Source organism: Drosophila elegans, unplaced genomic scaffold, assembly GCF_018152505.1.
Source record: "Drosophila elegans isolate 14027-0461.03 unplaced genomic scaffold, ASM1815250v1 contig_476, whole genome shotgun sequence".
Taxonomy (NCBI): domain Eukaryota; kingdom Metazoa; phylum Arthropoda; class Insecta; order Diptera; family Drosophilidae; genus Drosophila; species Drosophila elegans.
In genome coordinates this window covers 6019747-6042336 of record NW_024545863.1, presented here as the reverse complement: position 1 = coordinate 6042336, position 22590 = coordinate 6019747, and the positions used below count along the sequence as shown (strand labels likewise).

At 49.1% G+C, this 22590-nt stretch overlaps 6 protein-coding genes across 6 annotated transcripts; 2 read left to right on the top strand and 4 right to left on the bottom strand.

Moving 5' to 3' along the window:
* Positions 1-45: 45 nt before the first annotated feature.
* LOC108140601 (zinc finger FYVE domain-containing protein 26 homolog) lies at positions 46-8223 on the bottom strand. Its single transcript, XM_017263510.2, has 8 exons — positions 7852-8223; positions 6005-7795; positions 4443-5721; positions 2681-4380; positions 2356-2614; positions 1229-2298; positions 1042-1169; positions 46-930 (listed from the first exon to the last, which is right to left on the bottom strand). The coding sequence occupies exons 1-8, from the start codon at positions 7924-7926 to the stop codon at positions 501-503; spliced, it is 6732 nt and encodes a 2243-aa protein (XP_017118999.1). The 5' UTR covers positions 7927-8223; the 3' UTR covers positions 46-500.
* A 463-nt stretch (positions 8224-8686) lies between these two features.
* LOC108140414 (neither inactivation nor afterpotential protein G) lies at positions 8687-11612 on the top strand. Its single transcript, XM_017263132.2, has 6 exons — positions 8687-8714; positions 8769-8903; positions 9081-10348; positions 10407-10618; positions 10675-10715; positions 11240-11612. The coding sequence occupies exons 1-6, from the start codon at positions 8696-8698 to the stop codon at positions 11347-11349; spliced, it is 1785 nt and encodes a 594-aa protein (XP_017118621.1). The 5' UTR covers positions 8687-8695; the 3' UTR covers positions 11350-11612.
* Positions 11613-11718: 106 nt separating this feature from the next.
* LOC108140362 lies at positions 11719-12043 on the bottom strand. The gene is given in 3 exon segments (XM_017263056.1): positions 11719-11730; positions 11856-11923; positions 11926-12043. Coding segments are annotated over 3 exon segments (198 nt in total).
* Positions 12044-12453: 410 nt separating this feature from the next.
* LOC108140669 (sodium-coupled monocarboxylate transporter 2) lies at positions 12454-15904 on the top strand. The gene is made up of 8 exons (XM_017263612.2): positions 12454-12900; positions 12965-13030; positions 13712-13986; positions 14048-14297; positions 14363-14743; positions 15218-15402; positions 15467-15650; positions 15709-15904. The coding sequence occupies exons 1-8, from the start codon at positions 12541-12543 to the stop codon at positions 15769-15771; spliced, it is 1764 nt and encodes a 587-aa protein (XP_017119101.1). The 5' UTR covers positions 12454-12540; the 3' UTR covers positions 15772-15904.
* Positions 15905-15966: 62 nt separating this feature from the next.
* On the bottom strand, positions 15967-19710 carry LOC108140668 (importin-9). Its single transcript, XM_017263611.2, has 6 exons — positions 19438-19710; positions 18702-19346; positions 18226-18644; positions 17613-18164; positions 16759-17547; positions 15967-16699 (listed from the first exon to the last, which is right to left on the bottom strand). Exons 1-6 carry the CDS (start codon positions 19574-19576, stop codon positions 16187-16189), a joined length of 3057 nt encoding a protein of 1018 aa, XP_017119100.1. The 5' UTR covers positions 19577-19710; the 3' UTR covers positions 15967-16186.
* Positions 19711-19913: 203 nt separating this feature from the next.
* On the bottom strand, positions 19914-22363 carry LOC108140787 (ATP-dependent DNA helicase 2 subunit 1). The gene is made up of 2 exons (XM_017263779.2): positions 21633-22363; positions 19914-21348 (listed from the first exon to the last, which is right to left on the bottom strand). Exons 1-2 carry the CDS (start codon positions 22303-22305, stop codon positions 20126-20128), a joined length of 1896 nt encoding a protein of 631 aa, XP_017119268.1. The 5' UTR covers positions 22306-22363; the 3' UTR covers positions 19914-20125.
* Positions 22364-22590: the final 227 nt, after the last annotated feature.

The following is a 22590-nucleotide window of genomic DNA, read 5'->3' as shown; positions in this document are numbered from 1 at the left end:
ACCAGCAGTGTTAAAAGCATCAAAGAAATTCAAACAAGGGCGCCATAAATTTGAATAAACATATAACAGTATAATTCCTATAAAATAACATTGAGATAATACAGTACAATCAATAATATAATTTGGTTACTTGTGGGGAAAGTCTTTTTGAGCTCAAGGGTGAAATACTTGCTGGCCCTTTGGAAAGATTAAAATTGATCTATGTAAATGTTAAATTCTATAAAAATTCCCTATACTAGCCCAGATGACAAATTGTTAGGGCTATCACTAGTCAGAACTACTAAGATGATCATTTCTAATTTTGTATCTCAAAAGAAAATTGATTTCCCAATTAATTGAGCTTGACTATGTTTAGATATGGTATCTTTTTGGCGAATGGATTGGGATTCCTGGGAGATACAAAATTTAAAATATAAATAATTTTAGTATTTCCCATAGCTAGTGAAACCTCTAAACAATAGGTATATTAATGAATTGTTGTTGCCCGAGGGGTTACGATATCACAGAGGCGTTGGCGGTGCGCTAAGCTGGAGCTTCATCTCGCACAGCTTCTTGATGTGAACCTGGCCGGTAAGCTCCGCCTGCCGCAGGATTTTCCGGATGTCCGCCAGTCGCTCATGCTTGTTGGCCAGCAGATAGGCGGACTTGAGCTGCCCGATGTAGATGTAGGAGGAAATCCGCAGCTCCACGCTGCTGATGCGCTTGATAAGCCGGTCCAGCATCTGCTTGGTCTCCGGAGCGCTGCTGTGCACCGCTGCGTTGATGGCGATCGAGAGGATCTCGTCGGACTCAGCCACAATGCCACCGCCATTGTTGCTGGCAATGCAGTCCAGCAAGCGCTCCACTTCGCCCAGGCGCTGATTCCGGGCCAGGTACTTGGCCGTGGCCCCAAACACCTTCACTGCAGGGAGCTTATAGTCCTGCATAATTCTGTATGAAATGAACACACACAAATCAAATTCAAATCGGGAATATACTTATAAATAAACAGGGAAGTTCTTGGTGTCTTGGTGAAACCTCCCCGTTTTATATCTTTCTTACCCGTACGCCAGGCCGAATCCTTCATCGATGTTCTTGCCGCACATGAGTATCAGGATGCACAGCTGAATGCGATCTGTGGCGCCTTCAAAAAGAGTTGGCAGAGTACCACGACTAGACTCCAGTCGAATCTAAAAGGGTACAATTTAATCATATTAAAATTACGTGTGAGCTCGATTAACTTTCTTACCTGCTTCAAAGTTTGTATAGTTTTAAGGGCCTTATTCGGGGTCTGTTCTTGTTCGCATTGGGCCAAGAACTTGGCCACCTCCAACTGCCGCCGGATGGTGTTGATGTGCCCATTGAGGGCCCTGGCATCCATCTGCATGGCAAAGCAGGCACCTCGCACACTGGCTCCACTGGCCACACTGCCCCTTCGAGCTTGCTGCCGCTGCAGGTGCTCCCACTCGGCCAGATCCAGCTCCCCCTGCAGGTGCATGTGGGCCGAGATCAGGTGCTGGGCATTGGCCTGCAGCTTCTGGAAGTTCTCGCACTGCAGGGGATAGAACTTGACGCACGTCATGCTGGCCCGGATGGGATCCTTTAGCAGGAGCTGCAGCTGATACAGAGAGCTGAGCTGCTGGTGCTGCTCCAAGTGGCGGCAAGTCTGCAGCAGCGGCAGGCGCCAGGCACACAGTTGAGCGTCGTCCAGCTTTTGCAGTTCACCCACCAAAGCGGGCAGACCGCCGTTGGCCAGTTGGGGCTGGAAGATGTGCTGGATGAAGAGATCGGCGTCCAATTGCTGATGCTGCCAGTAGCGGAGTGCTGCCCGCAACTCGTCACGTCGCATCAGGAAGGTCAGGATGTCGCCATGGCTGCCGTAGGTGAGCACATAGTGCAGCGACTCCTCGAAGCCGCGTTCCTGCCGCCTACTCTCCTCGCTGGCAGCAATCTGGCCGCCATAGTGACCCTTGGCTATGTTCTTGAGCCCCGCGAGTGCGTTCATCACGTTCAGAGCCGGCTCTCGAAGTGGACGTTGCTGGACGTAGGGCTCTCGACGCCGCGAGAAAAGCGAGGCCAGCGAGGTGTTCGAGCTGCGAATGAGCGAGGCGCGGTGAAGAGTCTCCGGCTGAGGCTGTGCCTGCGGCAGCGCCTCTATCAGCTGCAGGATTTCCTGGAGTAGTGCTGGGCCGCGCTGTGGCCGCTTCCTGGGCAGGAGCACAGCCTCCGGGGAGGCGATTCCGAACATGCTCTTGCAGATGCTGCTATTGAGCTGCTCACTGGAAAGGCGAGTCATGCAGTGGGCAAACTTCTCGCGGGCTGAAAGGGATACGAATGAACTAAGGGTCTTGAAGATCAAAACGGGATGGGGATCACCTGCATCGTAGCAGCCGGCACGGAGGCAGGCCAGTCCGTGGGCCGCCATCACTCCCGTGGTGGCAAATCCACACTTCAGATGCACTTCCAGGGCCAGCGTCCAATGCTCCGCCTCCACCAAAGCATCCGCCAACTTGCGCAGATTGTGGTTGTTGAGTGGTCCAGTTGGGATTAGCGACTCGCAGCCCTGCTGCACCACCGCCATGATGATCTCAGAGTGTTCGCGAATGTTTTCAAACTCTCCCGGGGCACCACGCACCTGGAAACAAGTAGGATATGTTATAAATTTTAGTTTTTTAGTTTAGTTTCTAAAATGTTACCACACCTTTGCGGCAAAGGCTAGACAGTTAATCATCTTGGCCACCAGTCCGTAGTCCACCTCTGGATTGGGCACAATCAGCTTCTCCAGTTTGCGGCAGTGGAAAAGCAGCAGGTCCACGCAGCTCCGCTGCTCCACATGGTTACGTAGGATGGACAAGCTGAGCGCCACACTGGGGGCGTGCTCATAGGAGAACTCCTCGCGCAGCAGCTTGTCGTGGGTTATGATACCGCTCAGGCGCCACTTGCAGGACTCGCCCTGTCCCGAAGACCTTGATCCCGAGGTTGAGACAGCACCCCGCTCGCTTGAAGCCCCATCTCCTTGGTCCCTGGTGGCCAAGCTGGCGGCACAATCGTTGCAGATGCGCACCTCCAGCTCGTCGTAAAGCTCCGGGATTTTTAGCCGATGGGTGGAGCAGGCATAGCACACCACCCGCCCACATCGGCGGCAATGGTGGCGTCGCATCAGCATGGTGAAGGCAGCCCGCCGGCAGCACATGCAGTGACTGGCCTCCTCGTCGCGCGTCCACTGCTGCCGGTTGGGTGCCTGCTTCGGCATCACGAAGGCGCCGCAGAGGGAGTCCAGTGAATTCTGCACATCGGTGCCCAGGGAGCTCGGCTCGGAGGCAGCCCGCACATTGGCCACGTGGTAGTCCAGAGCCTTGCTGGCATAAATTCGCATTAGCAGGTCCAAGCACTCCTGGCCCACAAAGTGATCCTGCTGGTAGGAGTTGAAGTTGAGCAGAATAAAAGCTTCCGATGTGGTTTGCCCCAGTTGAAAGCGCACTTTGCCAGGCGTTCCGCCTGCTCCACTGCCCGAACCTGAACTGGACTGCACATCGTAGACATGTCCTGTTTTTTCGAAGCAGTAGGGACAAGGGCCCACGGGCTTTTCCTTTTGCAACTTGCAGCGAGCCGCATCCAGCAGCTTTCCCAGCAACTCGAAGCGGGCGTTCATCACCAGCTGCTCTACGATCAGCAGTGGATGCCGGAGGAGTTTCCAGAACTGTGACCGCTCATTGACATCCATTTGCCGCAGCAGCTCCAGCGAGAGTTGATAGTTCCTGTACAGACGCGGATCGCGGGCGTGACCCTCCAGGTAATTGATAACCCACTGCAGCAGCGGCAGCGACCTGAACTTGTCCTTGTGCGTGTCCAGGAAATTAACCAGCGAGATGGGTGGAAACATCTCCACAATGCCCAGCAGGGACTCGTCCAGCTCCTCGCCATCCCGCAGCTCCAGAAGGGCATCCAGTAGGGTGAGCAGGCACACCCGCTGCTGACCCGCTGATCCCGTCAGGAAGACCACACGGCTCCACTCCAGGCACAAGCCGAATCGCCGCCGTTGCAGCAGCTGCTCGAAGATCACGTTCGGGGTCTGGCGGCCGAAGTCGTAGGCCTGCGGCCAGCTCTCGAACTGGAGCAGAGCCGACACCCGTGCGTATATGGTTATGTCCGACAGCGTATGCTCCAGTTCGGAGCGCAGGAACGGCGGGATCGACTTGGCTGCACGGCGGTGCTGCAGAGTGCGTTCAATCAGCTCCTTGGCCTGCTGACTGCTGGGAATGCGGGTGAAGTGCTCCTTCAGCAGGCGAGCACGCAGTCCGAGATTGCTCATGTGCACCACAAGCTGGATGTTACGCGGATCCTTCTCAATAAGATCCCCAATCAGTTGGTCAACCAGCGAGTTTAGTTGCTTTGGAGAATCTAGGGGGAGAGAGAGCATTTGTAAATATAAAGTGGATAGATATACTTTGGCATTCCCTCACATGATTGACCACCAATTCCAAGAAGAAGGATCTGCAGCAGTTGCTCCCGATCCGGCACCAACTGCTCCAGGCTGGCACTGTCCAGCTTGTAGGCGTTCAAGGCAGCCAAGACCCTATTCCCGTTGTGCATTGAGGCCAGAACCTCCACCTCCGGCAGGTGCACCAGCTGGCCCAGACAAGAGAAGTCCAATCTCGTCTCGCCATCCGGCAGGTTTCCGAGCTGAATGGCTTGCAGTATTTGAGCCAGAAGCTGGTTGTGTTGCGCTATGTAGTTGTGTATAGATTCCTGCTTCTGAGGAGCCACCACGCGGGGCAATCTCTTTGAGGGCTCTTCGCCCAACTGGGGGCAGATGTTGAGAGCAATCACATGGACGAGATTAAGGTGGAGAGCCGCCACACTCGCCTCGATCTCCAGCGGTGTAATGCCGCAATCGTAGATCAGCTCCCCGATGACTTCGTACGGATCGTTGCGAAGCAGCTGGGTGGTGTGGTACTCCAGGTTGGGGTCTCTAAGCTGCAGGAGCCGCGCCAGCTGTTGCACATAGGTGCAGAAACGGGCATAGTAGTTGTGCCGCGAGCGCAGCTGCTGAAATTGCCCGGCGTTAGAACGGAGCTCCTGCCCATGCGAGTACTGGGAAGGTTCCTTTCCATAGATCGTTTGAAATGCGGCCTCCCGCTGGAGCTGCAAAGCCAGGACCGACGGTCTGAGTGGATAGCTCTTCAGGGAGAGAAGCTCGTTCAGGGCCGGCTGCAGGCCAGATCGCTCCAGCAGACGCATGCACTCGCAGAGATTCTGCAGGAGATTCATGGCGCCAATGTCGGAGGAGCCCGGCGAGGATGACGACTCATCGCTGGCCATCTTCTGCTGTTGCTGGCGCCGAATGACCAGTAACAGATTGCTGGTTATCTCCCGGTTGAAGCCCAGGTTCACAATCAGGTCGCATATAATTAGGGCGTTTAGATTGCGCTCCTCGAACTGCTGCAGGAATCCCTGTTGGCCGTTGGCACTGTGCCGCAGGATGAGTCCCTTCAGCTCTGAGCTTTGCTGCAGACGTTGGGCCTGTGCAAAGTTGTCCACCACGCTGATGATCTTGGACAGCTCAAAGCCCTTGGCCGCCACGCCTTTAATCTGCTCCACCGTGGTCTCCCCAGAGTTGGCCTGCTGCGCCTCTAACGCCCGATAGTTGGCGTAAATAGTGGATAGTTTTAGCTTGACCAGTTGCTGCTGCTCCATGAACTGCAGCTCACGGTTTAGCTGACTCTTCTCCAGGTGGAAAGTCTGCAGAGCATGAACGATAAAGACAACATACATTTTAAAGTTGTTTCTTTTCAATGCTTAAGTTATTAAAAATATTTCTTAGTATATTTTCAGGTCACTGTTATCATTTTCATGCAGCTATAGCTAAATGTTATTCAATTGTTATTACTTGCGAATGATGACGCTGATACTAAGTATAAGTACATTTAATTATGAATCATAATGAATAAGAACAGTGGTGAAAGAAAAAACCGAAATATGGCCATCAAAATGGACCGCTATCGCAGGTTATTTAGCCACTCACCTCGATGATCTGCTTGACATCGTTGAAGTTCTTAAGGGCCAGTGCCATGATGGCCAGTTGCTCCGGCGTGCTGAGCATCTTGGGGATTATAGAGCGCTCACATGAAGCAGTGGCGCAAGAACTCTGTCTGCTGTCACGGCCACTGAGCAGATGCACCCTTGCCCGGTACTGGTCCAGAGTGAGTCCTCCATCGGTGGTGGATTTGGGAGCCACTGCTCCACTGAAACTAACCGCGCGTCGCTGCTTGCGGGCCTTTCTCCGGTTGAGACTGGAGGCGTGGTTGCTGCGCTCGCGACTCTCGTCGTCGCTGGAGGCCTTCTCCTTGGCCGTGCTATGCAGTTGGACCAGCTGGAGCAGCTGTTCCGGCTCCAGGAGGCAGTTGATCGACGGCGCCGACTTGGTCAGCGACTGTTCTATCTTGTGCAGCACACCCAGCTTCCACAGGGCCTCGCTAATGGCATCCACCAGGCGCTGGAACCTCTGCTGGTGCTCCGTGGCGCACTTGTAGTCCTGCGAGTGCAGCTTCTTGGTGACGAAGGCCTTCAGAAAGGTGAAGAGTGCCTGCAGCGAGGGCGAGCGGCAGATGAATCCGTACCGAGTGCGCTGGTTGTGAACTGCAGCTGGACGCGGTGGCGAGGCAACGTCATCGTCGACGTACTGCTCGTCGTCATCATCCTCGTCGTCCTCGTCCTCTTCCCTCCTCTTTTGCGGGCTCTGCTCCAGCTGCTCCCAGCGAAGGAAAACGAGCAGGAAGATGTCTTCCAACAGGGAGCACAAGGTGCCCAACTGATGCAGTTGCCTCAACTGGCCGGAAAGCTGCACCAGCTTGGCCTTGGTCGTCTGTTCGCCCTGATCCAGGACAACGTTGTACACATGGCAAAGGGCAGTGTAGTAGCTCAGAATCTCTACCTCCTGCTGGTAATGGCACTTCAGCGCCGGGGTCTGCTGCTGCCATTTGAAGGTGTCCTCGAGCAGGAGCAGCAATTCGTGGTGCTCGCATTGGATTCCATTCTCGTGGATTAGGGAAAGCACACCGGGCGATCGCAAAAGAGCTTCCACTTTAAGCGTTTTGGTCACCTCCCGCGGTCGCAAGAAGTTGAGAAGAGTGGACAGCCGCTGAAAGTCCGCGTAGAAGAACTGATGAACTTCCTGCAACTCCTCCGGCACAGCGCCAACATCAAATTCGCCTAGGTATTTGTCCAGGCAGCCTAGCTCATCCAATGTCTGGGTGCCTAGAGCAAACTCATTGGCCAGGCGAAGGATTAGCAAGTTGTTCCTCAGTGCGGGATCCTGGAAGCACTGAAAGTCCTTCAGCTGATGGCACACACTGGCCACAAAGTGCTCCCGCTGGCCGAGGGCCAACCACAAGACCAACTGCCTGGTGGGCGCCGCCTCGCTGCACTGCGTCCGCAGGGCCAGCTGCTGTTCCTGCAGCAGATCCTCCAGGAGCTGTCCCTCGCTGCGCGCCAGGATGGCCAGCATTAAGTGCTCGCTGGTGACTGAATCACCCGCCAGTCGAGTCATCAGTTTCTGCCGCAGCGTGGCCGCCTCCAAAATGCTCGCGGGAAAGTTGGCCAGCACACAAAGGGAACGCGGCGATGAGACATCGTCGTCTAACAGCTGTCGCAGCAAGGTGGCAATCATTTGGCCAATGTGCAGCTTGGAGCGCTCGTGGAGTAACTGCAGCAGCTGCAGGGAGGGATAGGGGGATGCCTGGAGCAGGGATTGCAGGGCATTCTGGTGGGATTGAATGGGTCCTGTGGCCTTGCCATGGAGCCACTGGATAAAGGTCTTTAAATAAAGTACGTAATTAGGTGATGGCAACTGAACTAGATCCCGAAACCAACCTCGAAGACCTGCCGCTGAACCTTGGGCAGTAGGTCCAGGAGTTCGCTCAGATTATGCTCCTGCTGGTCACCCATTGTGGGACACCTGCTGCTCCTAGGGAGTCCAACGTTCTTCGGTTCTGTGATCGGAGTATGGGGGCTAGTTCATTGTTCGCTCTGCTGACTTCTGAATGGGGCTCACTGGGTGATCTTCCACTGCTGATTATCTGGATCTGGGCTATTGTTGCAGCTCGCCTTTTGTTCTCGCTTGACTAGCAGCTGTTCTGGCGTCAGACTTCCACTGTCGAGTGATAACAGCCGCCCACATATTATTTTCGGACAGCCTAGAGTCGATCTTCGGTGGCACAAGTGAATGCAATAACAAAGAATTTAGCTGGCTTACGGCTGCCAGTGATGACTGTCAATCGATAACAAAAAATAATCGAAGTGCAGTTAGCCAGGTTTGGCGGGAAAAAGCTAGAAAAGCTATTTGTCCTGCACAGAGAGTTAACAGGTGGTTTTTGGGTACTTATCTTTTACCTTTTGAGCATTTATTTTATTAAAAGCCCCATGCTGATGCCAAATCAAAAAAACGGTTGAGCCTTAAAGATTTTCCATATCCAATGTGTTCTCACTCTTCGGTATAAAACAATTAAAGTCATATTTTAGCGTTTTTTTTACCTGTGTAATAAAGATGCCGCATCACTTGAAACATATCGTTTTGCACAAGCTCATCTCTAGCCGATTTGCTTTTCAGTTGAATTTAAATTTGGCGCCCAGTTTCACCCCTCGAGGGCTTTAATTGGATTAGACCAAGTTGTTCTCGCTTTCGAACTAGTTAGATTTCGTCATTGCACAGAACAGCATGGGTCTGCAAATCCAAAGTAAGCTCTAAAAGTAGTATAAACAAATACTTGTTGAGGGTCTGTCTTTTGCAGAGATCTTGGTGTTGGGTGGGATTATCATGGGATTCTTGTCTGTCATGGTAATCCTGACGGGCACTCTGCTCAAGACCTCCATTCCCAATGTTCTGGCACCCGAGGAGCGTCAATTTGCATTCGACTATGTGATTGGTAAGTGGTAGGTGGGGTATGAGATGTATCTATGGCCAACTTTTAGCTGAAATAAAACTAATTGGTAGTAGGAAACAAAATATTAATGTTCTGAAACAATGTAGCTGTATAAACCAGGCTTAAATTCTACTCACATTCTAAGCACTAAGACAATACCTTCCTTTGTTCTATGACCAGTTGGAGCTGGAACTGGAGGCAGCACACTCACTTCCCTGTTGGCCAAGCACAGCAATGGCAGTGTTCTGCTCATCGAGGCTGGTGGCCAATTCGGGCTGCTTAGCCGAATCCCTCTGCTCACCACCTTTCAGCAGAAGGGCATCAACGACTGGTCCTTCCTGTCCGTTCCCCAGAAACACTCCTCCAAAGGCCTGATTGAACGGAGGCAGTGCCTCCCAAGGGGCAAGGGTCTAGGTGGTTCCGCCAATCTTAACTACATGCTGCACTTTGATGGTCATGGACCGGACTTCGATTCCTGGCGGGATCTCCACAATCTGAGCGATTGGAGCTGGGAGCACATGAGATCCTTTATGGCAGCTGCTAAGCCCAAGCCAGCGGAGATGTTCGAAATCCCGCAACGGTACTCTAAACTCACTGAAGCACTGGACGAGGCACAGGCGCAGTTTGCCCACAAGGATTGGATCTTTCGGCGATCTATGTATAACATTAAGAATGGCCTAAGATATTCGGTGGTGCAGCAGTTCCTAAGCCCGGTGCTTCATCGGACCAATCTTCGACTGCTGCCCGAAGCTTTGGTTAAGCGGATTCAACTTTCCTCCAGCCCAAACCTCCATGCCACCTCCATTCTGGTGGGGATTAAGGATGAGGAGAGCAGGGAGCAGGAGTTCAGCATTAAAATAAGGAGAGAACTAATACTCTGCGCTGGAGCCTACCAAACCCCTCAGCTCCTCATGGCCTCGGGAATCGGAGACACATCCGCCTTGGCCAAAATTGGGATTCCCGTGCAGCATAGTTTGCCGTTGGTGGGACACAACCTGCACGACCACTTTAATCTTCCACTATTCGTTTCGATGGGCGTTACTGGACCCACACTAAACCAGAACACACTCTTGAATCCCATGACGCTGATCAACTTCCTCAGCTCCGGAACCGGACCCTTGGGAAACTTTGGAGTGCTGGGCCACGTGGCCAGCTACGGAGGATCAGCCTTCGGCATCACCTTCTTTGGAGCCGGTGCCATCGACGAATCTTCGCTGATGTCCATATCGAATTTTAAGGGCCCAGCTTTCCGAGCTCTCTTTCCACGCTACTATAACGCCTCCCAGGAGGGGTTTGTGGTCATATCCAGCTGCCTGCAGCCAAGGTCACGAGGATCCGTGGGCCTCCTTAACCGCCACATGAGAAGGAATCCCCTGATAAACCCGAACTACCTCAGCAACGAGGAGGATGTGGACTGCACCATTGCAGCCATTCGAAATGCAGTGGCGGTTTGAAAATTAAACAATTTATTATTTTATATATATTTATATATCTCTTTAATTTCAGCTAGTCACTTCCTCCGCCTTTGCTCCACTGCAGCCCCGAATTCATTGGCCACGTTTACAGGAGTGCTCCAACTTCGGTCCTTTCGAGCGGGACTTCTTTGAGCACCGACCTTCGGATCACTATCTGGAGTGCCTGATGCGACACATTGGCCTCGGATCGCACCATCCAGGAGGGACATGTGCCCTGGGCAGCGTCGTGGATGCGCAATTGAGGTAGAAATTTCTCTTCAACTAAACTTAAACCAAAGTTAATGAAGTGACATCCGTAGATTAAAAGGCGTTTCCAATGTCCGTGTGGTGGATGCCAGCGGTAAGTATAGAAACTAGAGTTATTGAAATCAAAGAATTTCATATACATACATTTAGTGCGATTTTACAAGTATTTGTAAACTTGTAAAATCGGACTAAAAACCTGAAAAATAAATTATTAGTAATTTAAAAATTAAAAAAAAAAATATTTATTTTGATATTTTCTTTATCAAAGTCTGAAATAAAAGTTATTTTCGAGTTTTTTGTCAAAAGATCTAAAATAAAACTTAATAAAAATAACACTTACTTATATATACATTTTTTGGAATTTGTATTTTTCATGTATGAAACATACTATATAAGACTTTTATTTATAAAACTATTAATAAAAGTATTTTCGTGGCAAAGCCTTCAGTTACAGAAATATTGCTATAATTTTTTTTAATATGTTTTACGTGTTTATTTGTTACAAGATTTTCTCGTAAAAAGAAAAGATAACTTCACTATGGTTTCGAGTCAAATAAATTCCCTGAAAATGCCTTGTATAGAACGTAATATATATATTTTTGGAATATTTTCTCCAAGTCCTGCCCCGTTCCATCTCGGGGAATCCCAACTCGGTGGTTGTCGCTATTGCGCTGAGGGCCGCCTCTTGGATACTGAAGAGCGAACTGCAGGCCGGTGATTCGCATTGAACCAAATTCTCTGAGAGATTGTTACAAATGCGTTCAAGTTGAGGGACAGCCACACTGAACACTACTTATCCCTTAAAATTAATTGTATTTTAAAACATTTTAAATGGAAAATCATAAAAATTTCTAATATAAATGGTTAAGACACTTAAAAAAATACTGTTGTTTTTCAATCATTGATAATTGCCCTTTTTTTTAAATTGTGATAACAAAAGTTCAATTAATTTAAAATGTTGCTTTAGAAGATCTATACATTTAAAATTCGTTTGTGAAAACGTTGTGCTTAAAATAAAAACTGTTTATATGTTGACTGTGTTTCATTTTTTTCGTTGATGTTTTAAAACTGATTGTGATTACTAACGTTTCATTATATTAAAATGTTGCCTGAAAGATCAATACATTTAAAATTTGTTTATGATAAACGTTGTATGTTTGTGTATTCGTTCTTCCTTTATATTTGTAAGTTGATGTAAAGATGTTAAGAAATAAAATTGTTTAAAAACCTTTACAATATTTTTTTTGAGTGCTATAATGATTGCTCCCGCCGATTCGCCGGTGATCTTGCACTTGAATCCCCCCTGCCCCCGCTGCAGTTCTCCTGGCTCTCTGCCAGGTGGTTCTGTGAATGACTATACACGTAGTAAGCTTCTGGCGGCGCATGGCTCCCACTCAGATCTTGTGCAACTACAATCCGCATCAGTAAAAATTCCCAGAGTGCCAATTGGGCGTTACATTTGGACTCCGGCGTTAGGAAATGCCGATCCGCAGTGCGACCTCCGGGATTCGGCTGTGATTGGTGCCGAGATTAAGTCGCATCTCCGGGTTCTTGACTCATTTTCGGGAAGATCAGTTTGCGTGCAGGGTGACATAATTGACTAGAAGGTGCATCCGTGCCGATCCTAGTGCGAATCGTTGAGGAGCGATGATCAATGGGACGTACCCGGAACTGGAGACGGAGGTGTCGTAATTCCCCCGCCCGCCGGCTTAACTAAAGATAGTCCATGCGCCCCGTTGCCCCGCCAAAACTAAATTACCCCACAATTGATAATTGAGCGGAATTGAATTGAATCACAGCCGCCTAAGCAGAGGCACCCAAATCTGGGCAGCACATGGACTCAGTGGCTCAGTGAGCCACCGACGGACCCGAGAGTCGGACATATCCCAGCCAACCATCCAACGTAGTTAGTCACCGCCATGTCGAGCATCGAGGAGATTCTGGGCGAACTGCAGCGCTTCGCCTGGCCGGACTATGTGGCCTTCGTCTCGATGTTCCTGCTCTGCATCGGGATCGGAATATACTTTGGGTTCATGAAGAAGTCCGTGTCCGAGGATGACTACATGCTGGGCGGGCGCAAGATGCTGGTCATACCCATCGCCTTCTCCCTGGTGGCCAGCTTCGTGTCCGGCATCACGCTGCTCGGCCTTCCCACGGAGGTGTACTCCTATGGGGTCCAGTACCTGTACGTGGCCTGCGGAGTCATCGGAATGGGCGTGGTGATGGGCGTGTTCTACCTGCCTGTCTTCCACGACCTGAACATCACCTCCACCTACGAGGTGAGCTTGTCCCTTGGGATGAAATTCAGTGGATTTATCTCATTTCTCTTTGGATGTTCGACAGTATCTGGAGGTACGCTTTGACCGGAGGTTACGTCTCTACGGATCCATTATGTTTGCCGTTATGAATGTGAGTACATTAGTCAACAACCTCCAATTATTCACTTGGCCCATTTTTCATAAATACGCAAAATCATGGATAAAATAATTGCTTATTCAAATTATTATCGTAAGACTTGAACAGTTAAGTTTTCATGATTTTTTATTGGTTTTAGCCATTTGTAAATGAATGTATAAATATAAGATAACTTCCTTGCTAGTCGGGTTTACTATTCAATTAGTGCAGGTGGAGTGAAACTTAATAAAAACATTGTGTTATATTATAACCAACCACGACATCCAGCTTTGCAATAAAAGTTAATAGAGAGTAAAGAAAATCTAAATATAAATTTTAAAAAATATATATATAAATTTAAAAGAAGAGCAGCTTCAAACAAAGGAGCTGCTTAAAGCTTTAAATCGATAAAAAAATATACCGAGCAAAATTAAAAAACATTAACGGATTATATATAATTTTTGTAATTATTTAAAAATGGCGGCACGTTTCACATGGAAGAGCACTAATATATAAACTAAAAATTAAACAAATTTAAGAGCTATTAATAAGTACTTTGTAATGATATTTGGAGTAATTTTCTTATTATATTTTTTAAATAGTTCAATAGTTTTAAAGTTTTGAAAAATGTATCAAAAATGTTTGATAACAAAAATAATTAGACTTACTTTTTTATGGATAAAATAAATCCCATAGGTGGCCTATCTGCCCATCGTGATCTATGTACCGGCGCTAGCCTTCAACCAGGTGACGGGGATCGGGGTCCATACGATCACTCCGATCGTGTGCATCATTTGCGTCTTCTACACGAGCCTTGGTGGCCTTAAGGCGGTGGTCTGGACAGATGTGGTGCAGGCGGTGTCCATGCTGGGGGCACTTTGCCTTGTGGCCATCAAGGGTACCCGGGACATTGGAGGACCCGGTGTGGTCCTGGAGCGGGCTTGGAACTCGGATCGCCTGGAAGTGCCAGAGTAAGTACATATATTATTATTACAAAATATATTACATTTAATACAATACTCTGGGTTGCAGTCTCAGCCTCGACCCCACAGTGCGCCATACTTTTTGGTGTCTGTTCTTTGGAGGGATTGTCTACTGGACGCAGACCAACGCAGTTTCCCAGAACATGATCCAGCGGTATCTGTCGCTTCCGACCCTGGGTGATGCCCGGAAAGCGCTCTGCATCTTCTGCGCCGGTGTGCTCATCCTAATGGCGCTCTGCGGCTACAACGGCCTGCTCATCTATGCCACCTACCAAAACTGTGATCCCCTCACGACCAAGGTGGATTTAGTGCCCTAGATTTCAAGATTGCAATTTATTTGACATCGATTTCGATCCGATTCCAGCTGGCAAAGGCTCGAGATCAACTCCTGCCGCTCTTTGTGATGGAGACCCTGGGCGAACTACCCGGCATGACCGGACTCTTCATCGCCGGTGTCTTCAGTGCCGCCCTGAGCTCCCTGTCCACCTGCCTCAACTCCATGTCCGCCGTGGTGCTGGAGGATTTCGTGAAGCCGTACGTGAAGCAGCCGCTCTCCAGCTCGGCCACCAATTGGATCATGCGCCTGGTAGTCGTGGGAGTGGGCGCCCTCTGTGTGTGCCTCGTCTACGTGGTGGAGCATATGGGTACTGTCCTCCAGTTGACTATGAGCCTTGAGGCGATCACGAACGGTCCGCTATTTGGCATCTTCACTATTGGTCTTTTTTTACCCTGGATCAATGGAAATGTGAGTATATATAAAATTAATAATATATATTTCTTACAAAGATAATTTATTAAAATTTTAAAAACAGTTTCAAAATTGTGTTTGCTCAAATAATGAGTTTGACTAAGTCTACCTAAATTGTAGATTAAAAATAAATAAATAAAATATAAATTCTACCTTCAAGCATGAAATAATTATGCAATTAAAACCGTTTTTAAAAAAAGTTTGCAAAACAGTAAATAAAGAAAAAATTAAGTTTAAGAGCTAGAGATTTGAAAAATTCGCAATAGTATTTTTTTATGTGTACGCAGATCATTTTTTTTTGTGAGATTTGATTAAAATTTGATAAATTTGTTTGTTTTCGAAGAATTATTTATTATATCTCGATTTTATATACATATATATGGTTTTATATCATATCGACTCCATTCCTTGACTGCTAGTTTATTAATGCTTCCGATCTCGTTAAAATAATATTTTATGTAATTTTTTCAGAGCGCTTTGCTTGGCGGAGTTATGGGTGTGATAGCCATGTCGTGGGTGAGTCTTAATGCCCAGTGGGCCATCGCCTCCGGAGCCATTAGTTACCATACGAAACCGCTGAATGTGGAGCAATGCGATTACAGCTTTAACACGACCACCAGTCTGGCCAACACAACTCACCTAATGGCAACTGCACAGTAAGAGAAGTTAATGCCTTCGATAAATAAATAAATCAATTTTTATGGTCCCTGAAAACCGCAGGGACGTCTTTCCGCTTTACCGGATCTCCTATATGTGGTACACCACCTTTGGAGCCTCCATCACCATTATCGTAGCGCTGCTCGCCACCCTGGTCTTTGGCAAAAATAATCCCAACAAAGTGGATCCAGTGCTGCTCACTCCCTGCATAAGAAAGTTCTTTGCCTTTGGCTCCGAAAAGCCCATGGTGAGTATGAAGGAGCTCACCTGATGTAGACTCTGATCATGTGGGTGTCTTCCAACAGGATGCCTACAAGCCCGACATTCCACTGCAGCACAAGCTCCGTCACGACGAGGTGGCCTTATGATCATCCGAACTCGCTCCCAGTTGGCGACTTCCAACTTTAAAGCTAGGTAAATGCTTTCATTTTTCCGCATCAAATTTGGATTGTATTTTTAAAAAAATAAATTATCACTTGTTTTTAGTGTTTATAGCTTTGATTTGTACATCATTGTTTTAATTATTAGCATTTTTTCGACTTAGATTTGAAAAGCAATATTAGTTTTGGTAAATTAAATATGTTATTCTTTTTTCGAAATATAAATTCAGCTGATACTCCATTTTTTTTAACATTAGATTGTTCATTTCAGCTTAAATCTGTCTTAATAAGAAAATATAGCAATGTGTACTTAATCCAAGGGTCAGCAACAACATATAAATACGATTAACACAATTTGACGCATAACACATATAAATTAAGCGATTTCTCCGCCTGCTGTGAACTAATTCTGCTGCACTTTGGTGAGCAAGTTAAGGCGTTCGCCCTCGGTTAGGTGTTCATAGAAAGTGGGGAAGTGCTCGTTCTGCGCGAAGTTGGTGAGGAACTTCTGCAGGTTGTCGGAAATGTCGCCCTGGTAGTTGATCTCCTTGAGCAGCTCCTGCAGCTGCTGTTCGTCCTCGGCATTGTCCTCGTCCGATTCGAACAGATCTGAGATGTAGCGCGGCTTGCCCGGAGTTCCGGGCTCCTCCCCATCCTCACCATCCTCCTCGCTGTCCGTAAGCGGCTCGTCCGTCTTGCCCTCCTGGAAATGCTGGTACTCGGAGATCAACACCTTGAAGATCTTGACGAGCGCCGGAATGGTCACCCACTTTTGGGTTGCAGCCGCCACGGAGCGGGTGCGTCTGCGGGTATCTGTGGGATCGTCCACCAACTCTTTGAAGGTTATTGTGGTCAAGCGGTTGTCCTGTGTGGCCACCCCATACTCAAACAGCTTGCAGAGAGCCATTGTGGTGACCTGTTAAATAGCACAATGATTGATTATTTCAAATAATTTATTGTAAATTATTAAATTACCTTTCGCTCGTAGGTCCCGAAAAATGAGTTCTGGCGTGAAAGCCAATTGGAGAGCACAAACTGCATCGCTGGCTCACCGTTTGGTCCGGGAACGGTGGACAGGAAATTGAGCACCGCGTCCATTTGCGTGAGGAACAGATGTGCGAATATCAAAACAAGATTCATGATAACTTTTAGGCACTCGAGGTTCTGCATCTTGCTAATCACAGCCTTCAGCAGCATGTCCACATTCTGACCTAGCATGCTGCCCATCTTGGTGATAATGGTGATGACGAGGCGTCCAATTTGACCGCCAGCCGTCATTTCGCTGTTCATGGGATTCAGGAGGACAGTGGCCACTACTTGCATGATGCAGTTGATGCCCTCGCCGTTCTTGTAACTGCAGATCTGCTCCGGGGAGACGTTGATGAAGCTGCGCAGGCATTCGCCGCCGGCAACCATGACGGCATGGTCGTCGGTGTGCAAGACGCAGTTGATCACGGCGGGAAAGGCCGTCTCCAGCAGGGAGTTGCTCAGCGGCGGCTCCGTGTAGCGCACGATTGTGTTGAGAACGTCCAGGGCAATGTCCTGCTTCTCCGTGGAAGCCGCTCCTGTCAGCCCCAGAATGCTAACGATGGTGGGAATGAACTTCTCCTGTAGCGGCCCGAGACACTCTTTGCGCTGGCACAGCGCTTTGATGAGATCCTGGACCGTTTCCAGCACAAACGGATCCTCCGTGTACTTAAGGAACACGGCAATGGTCAAAGGCGTGATCTTGGCCTGGCCAGCAAAGGCGAACTCAGCATCGAACTGGAAATGAGGGATACCAATTTTGTTTACATCAAGTAGCTAGCAGCTTTTTCTAATCAACTCACTTTGACCATAATGGTCAAGGCCTCCATTAGCAGGGCCAACACGGCGGCCTTGCAGCCCGGCACCAAAGCCATGATTCCGTCCAAGAATCCAGGCAGCTTGGACACCAATAAAGTGCGCTTCTCCCCCTCGCTCGCCTCGTTCGCCTGCAGAAACTCGTTAAGGGTGCGCACAGCACTGATCCTCAGGATGTGCGACTTCTCCGGCGACAGGCTGCACAGCGTGACATCAAGGATCTCGGCCAACATCTGTGGATTGTAGAGGTCCGACTTGGAGTAGGTGCTCAGGGTCCAAAGGGCGCGGCCCACCAGAGGCGGCGATTCCTGGTGAACAAGCAGATTCCGAACTATGGTCAAATAGTTCAGCAGGTCAAATGTGGTGTCGCCCAGGAGGATGATGTCGCGGAAACTGTGCACGGCATCCATGCAGGCCTCCTGAATCTTCCACCAGTTCGGATTGTTGGCCGCCTTCTCCGCCTCGGCCACGCTGAAGTGCCTGCCCAAAGCCTCTTGCAATGGCTGAATGGCTTTGGCCCCAAACTCGTCATTGATGGCCTAGGGATTAAGGTTAAACAGTTAGAATGAGGAGTCTTTGGAGGAGGATGCTCCCACTCACCAGCAGAACATCGCGGCCGCACATGCGCACTGTCAGCTCCACTCCGCCATCATCTTCGTCGTCCACGAACTTTTCCGGGTCGTCCTGCCAGTCCTCCAGCTGCTCCTCGCTCAACTGGATGTATACGATAGTGATGTAGATTAGATCGGCAAGCACATTCTTTATGCAGCTGCGCAGTTTGCTGCAAGTCAGGATGCAGTTGATGAACTCAAGGATCTGGATGATTAGCGTTTGGAAATTGGTCTGCTCGTCATCCTCCTCGCTGTCGCCGCTGGCCAGAGGATTCGACTCGGTCTGGTTCACCGATACCTTCACGTAGGTCTCGGCTATCTGTGTGAGCAGCTGCCAGATGATGGGCAAAACGCGGTCCATGAAGGGGTGGATGTACTTGGGCGTCTCGTTGACCAAGTGGGTAAACACTAAAGTGGAAGAAACCGGTTTAGTTTACTTTCTGGGAAAGAGCAAAGGCAACCCACCCTTGATGATCTCAGAGCGCAGAAGGAAACTCGATCCGGCGCCGCTATTCATGCTCAGGTAATGCATAAGCTTGTCCATAAAATTGGTCAGAATGGAGCTCATCATAGTGCTCTGCTCTTCCTTGTTGGTGATCAGTGTGGCAATGGATGCGAACAGTGGCTTCAAAATGCGGATGGCCGACACGCGGGTTTTGATGGAGTAATTCTGCTCCGAGTCGAAAATGCGATAGACCTCGGGTATGACCACCGGTCCCAGTTCCTTAATTTGGTCCACGTCGTAGGTGAAGTCCTGCAGGACCTGCATGGCTCCGTGTATGGAGTCCTCGTTGCCGCCCAGGCACTTCACGATGATGTCGAACAGTTCGGCCCAACTGTGTGGGTAATCTGTGGCCGCAATGGTGGATATGGTGTGCGCCACCGAGGAGCGGATCTTGGAGTTCGGGTCGTACAGTCCGTTGGGCAGGATGTTGCGGATGGTGCGCTTCGCCTGCTCGCTGGCCATACACCCTTTGGCCTTGCCGCCCGCCTCCTGGTCATCCGCCCAGTGGTTCTCCACGTAGCGGGTGAGCATCACGATCGCGATCTGGCGCAGTGGCAGCTCGTGCGCCTGGTTCATGATGATCTCGGACAGGTAGACGCCATAGCCTGCAAGAGGGTAAGATGGATTAGGTGGAACATGTGCATGTGCCTATGAACCGCACCCACGCCAAGCCAAACTGACTGCCCGCCAAATCACCTTCTGTGTACTCCAGCTGCTTCGTCCGCTTCTCCGCCTGCTGCAGGACACCCGTGTCCGAGCTGAGGAGGTTCTGCAGCTCCTCGATGATCGCCTGCTTCACGGAATCTCCGCAGTCGTTTTGGAATTGCAGCGACATTCTGTGGCAGCGGTTCGCAATAAAAATAAATTAATTCGCAATGTCCAAATTCGCAATTCAGAAGCCGGCGCGGACATGTGTTGGCCCAAAGTTACGTTGTCCAACACTGGCCTCTTAGAGATGGCTTTTTTACTATTATCGAATTATCGCTTTTCAAAAATAGTTTTAAACTATTTATGTAAGCTGTGACTTTTTTCTTTATGCCTACTATTTCGAATTTTTATAAATATTTGTAAAGTTTTAAAGTTGTACTTGGTCGTGAAGGAAATCAAAAACTTATATACTTACTGTATTCACAAAATTGTTGAGTTCTGCGAATAACAACGCCATTTAATTATTAAATTATGAATTATGACTCCACTTTATTTTGTATATCGAGGGCTAAAACGGGTGCCGAACTAACATTAAGCGCAAATCAATCAGAAAATTCGCAAACTTAAACTTGTAAACAAAACGATCTTAAATATTAGCAATTATGTTTTAAGTATATGTGTATACTTTGAATTATTACATTCATATCACTTTTCCCCATGGTATGCAATACCCCATTCAAATACTCAGTTCCTCGATTTGCGCTACCATTTTCGCCTTGGTTGCGGACTTCACCATCCTACAATCGAAGTGATGGGCCAAAATAAACTGAAGTTGCGTGGCCGTGCAGCTGATCAAGCGCTGATCCTTGATCAGACCCTGAACAAACTCAAATCTCTTAAGCTGCTCTTCATCTATCTTGGCTACTTTTGGGGCACTTGCTCCTGTTGTGTCGGATTTGGCCGCTCGCTTTTTGGCTGGTTCCACCTCTTCAACGAAGATTTTCTCATAATCGGGCAAGAACTTCTCGATGCGCTTATCCTGTTGCGTGCTGTCCAGCAGATTTTCGATGCCCTTGCTATCCGACGTGAAGTCCAGGGAGAGAGCCAGCAGATTCGCCTGCAGCGTGTCCAGACTTGGGTCGTTGATCAAATTGGGCTGGTAGTCAACGCGGAGCTTCTTAATGATTTTCTGGAAAAACTCGACGCCCTCGTCGCTGGCCGTGTTCGCTGTATTGTTCCAGTCAAACATGTCGATGTGACGGATGTGCTTTGACTCCGGCAGGTAGACGATCTTGAACCCGTCGCCACAGAGCAGCGAGCGGTAGCCCTTCTCCTCATCCTTATCCGGGGCTTCCACAGGCACTAGAGCCACGTAGCGGGGAATGGACTTGCGCTTGCACATAAACAGACAGATAGCTATCTTCTCGCGGGCCAAACAGCGCTCCCACAACGCCCGGAACAGACGCTTTGACCCGATGATGCTCTGGTCGTCCGGATACATGAAGTTCGAGGGCTTGCTGTAGGTTACTTCCGGCAGGGAAGAGCGATGCTTGAACCCCAACAGCATCATTCGCGGCTTGTGCAAGTCGCGCACCCTGTTTAACTGATCCATGCTGATGCGTAGGTTCTTTCCGCCCACGTTGCAACTATACCATCCGCCCGTCGTCTTGATTTGGTACTCGTGGAGAATTTCCTGTGATTCCTCGTCCTTCTTTTGCACCATTATCACCCGCTTACTGCGCACTACGCTGTTGTCCCTTCGCAGGATCTGGACCTTGCGCGGATAGGCGCGTCGCTGAAAGTAGTTGTAGTACTGCACGGACATGGACAGATTGGGGCCCAGATAGAAGCTGAAGTGGCCAAGGCAGCGACGCAGGAAATCCTGCTTCAGTTTGCGATCGGCCAAGATCTCGCGGAGCATCTGGGCATCTGGCACTTGGAAGGCGTCCAGTTCGATGGCTGCGAGGGATAAGAGTTGTGTTACTTCAATAATTTAGAAAAGGAGATCTTAAAATTATATAACTTAAATAAATATTGAGTGGCTTTATTTAATGGCTTGTAAGCCAATCCAAAACCACGAGCCAATTGGGCTTCACTTGGACGCGGGTGAATGATTGCACATGATTGATCTGCGAAGTCTTAAAACCTCAAAGGCCAAATTTAAACGCCAACGAGGGGAACAGACTTCGCATATGAACATCTTGAAGAAATGACTTCATTAAAATAACCAAACATTTTCTTACCCCTTGAGAGCGTAATGAACTCCTTGTAGAACGGCTCGTAGTCGAAGTCATCCACCATTGGAATAACATGGAACTCGAACTCCTTGCCCTCCAGATCGCTGGCCTTCTGCAGGGCAGCCTGGAAGTGATTGCTGGACGAGGGATGCGGCGTACTCACATCCGTTAAATAAACGATCTTGGCATTGTTCAGCTTTTTGCCGCACTTCTCCAGGAGTTCAATGCAAAGACGGATCATTAGATCGAATCTCCCGCGTCCATCGGGCTCAGCCAAGCCATACATCTCGCCGAACTGCGTCTCCACCCCGCCCATAAACTCCAGGTAGTGCTCCACAATGGGCTTGGTAAGCTGTCGCAGGGGCAGGAACACAGCACAATTATCTGGCATCACAATGCTGTCCAAGGCGCTAGATTCCAGCGGCGGGGGACTGTGCTTCGTGTTGGCGAAGATAAGTCCGATCAGGTCCTTGTCGTTCACCAGAATTCCGGATATAAAGGCTGTCCGAATGATGTTCAGTGCCTCCATAAGGCGCTCCACGCCGGCACTCTGCAGATTCGCGTCCACCACGAAGAGTAGTGCCTCCCGCCCGTGGTAGTCCCGCTTCATGGCCACTTCCTCCTCATCCTCGGAGCCGGACAGCAGATCCACATCGTTCTCCGGATTCCAGGTGCTCATCCTCAGATTTTCTTCGGCTCGCAATTTCACAAGCAGGCGCGTCAATCGACGCTGCGATTTGTTGGAGTTATCGATATAAGCTGGTGATGGCCTTAGAGATGCGTCATAAATTACACTGTGCAACAAATTTACTGCCTGAACCTATGATACTATTTGGCTAAGGATCATTATACCCAAAACAGTCGAGAGCAAGCACATCAAAAAACCTAAAAGCTCTTTGTTTGGCGTTTTGAAAAGTTATGGCAAGAAAATGTCGTTAGAGATTGATAAGCATCGCAGTCCCCG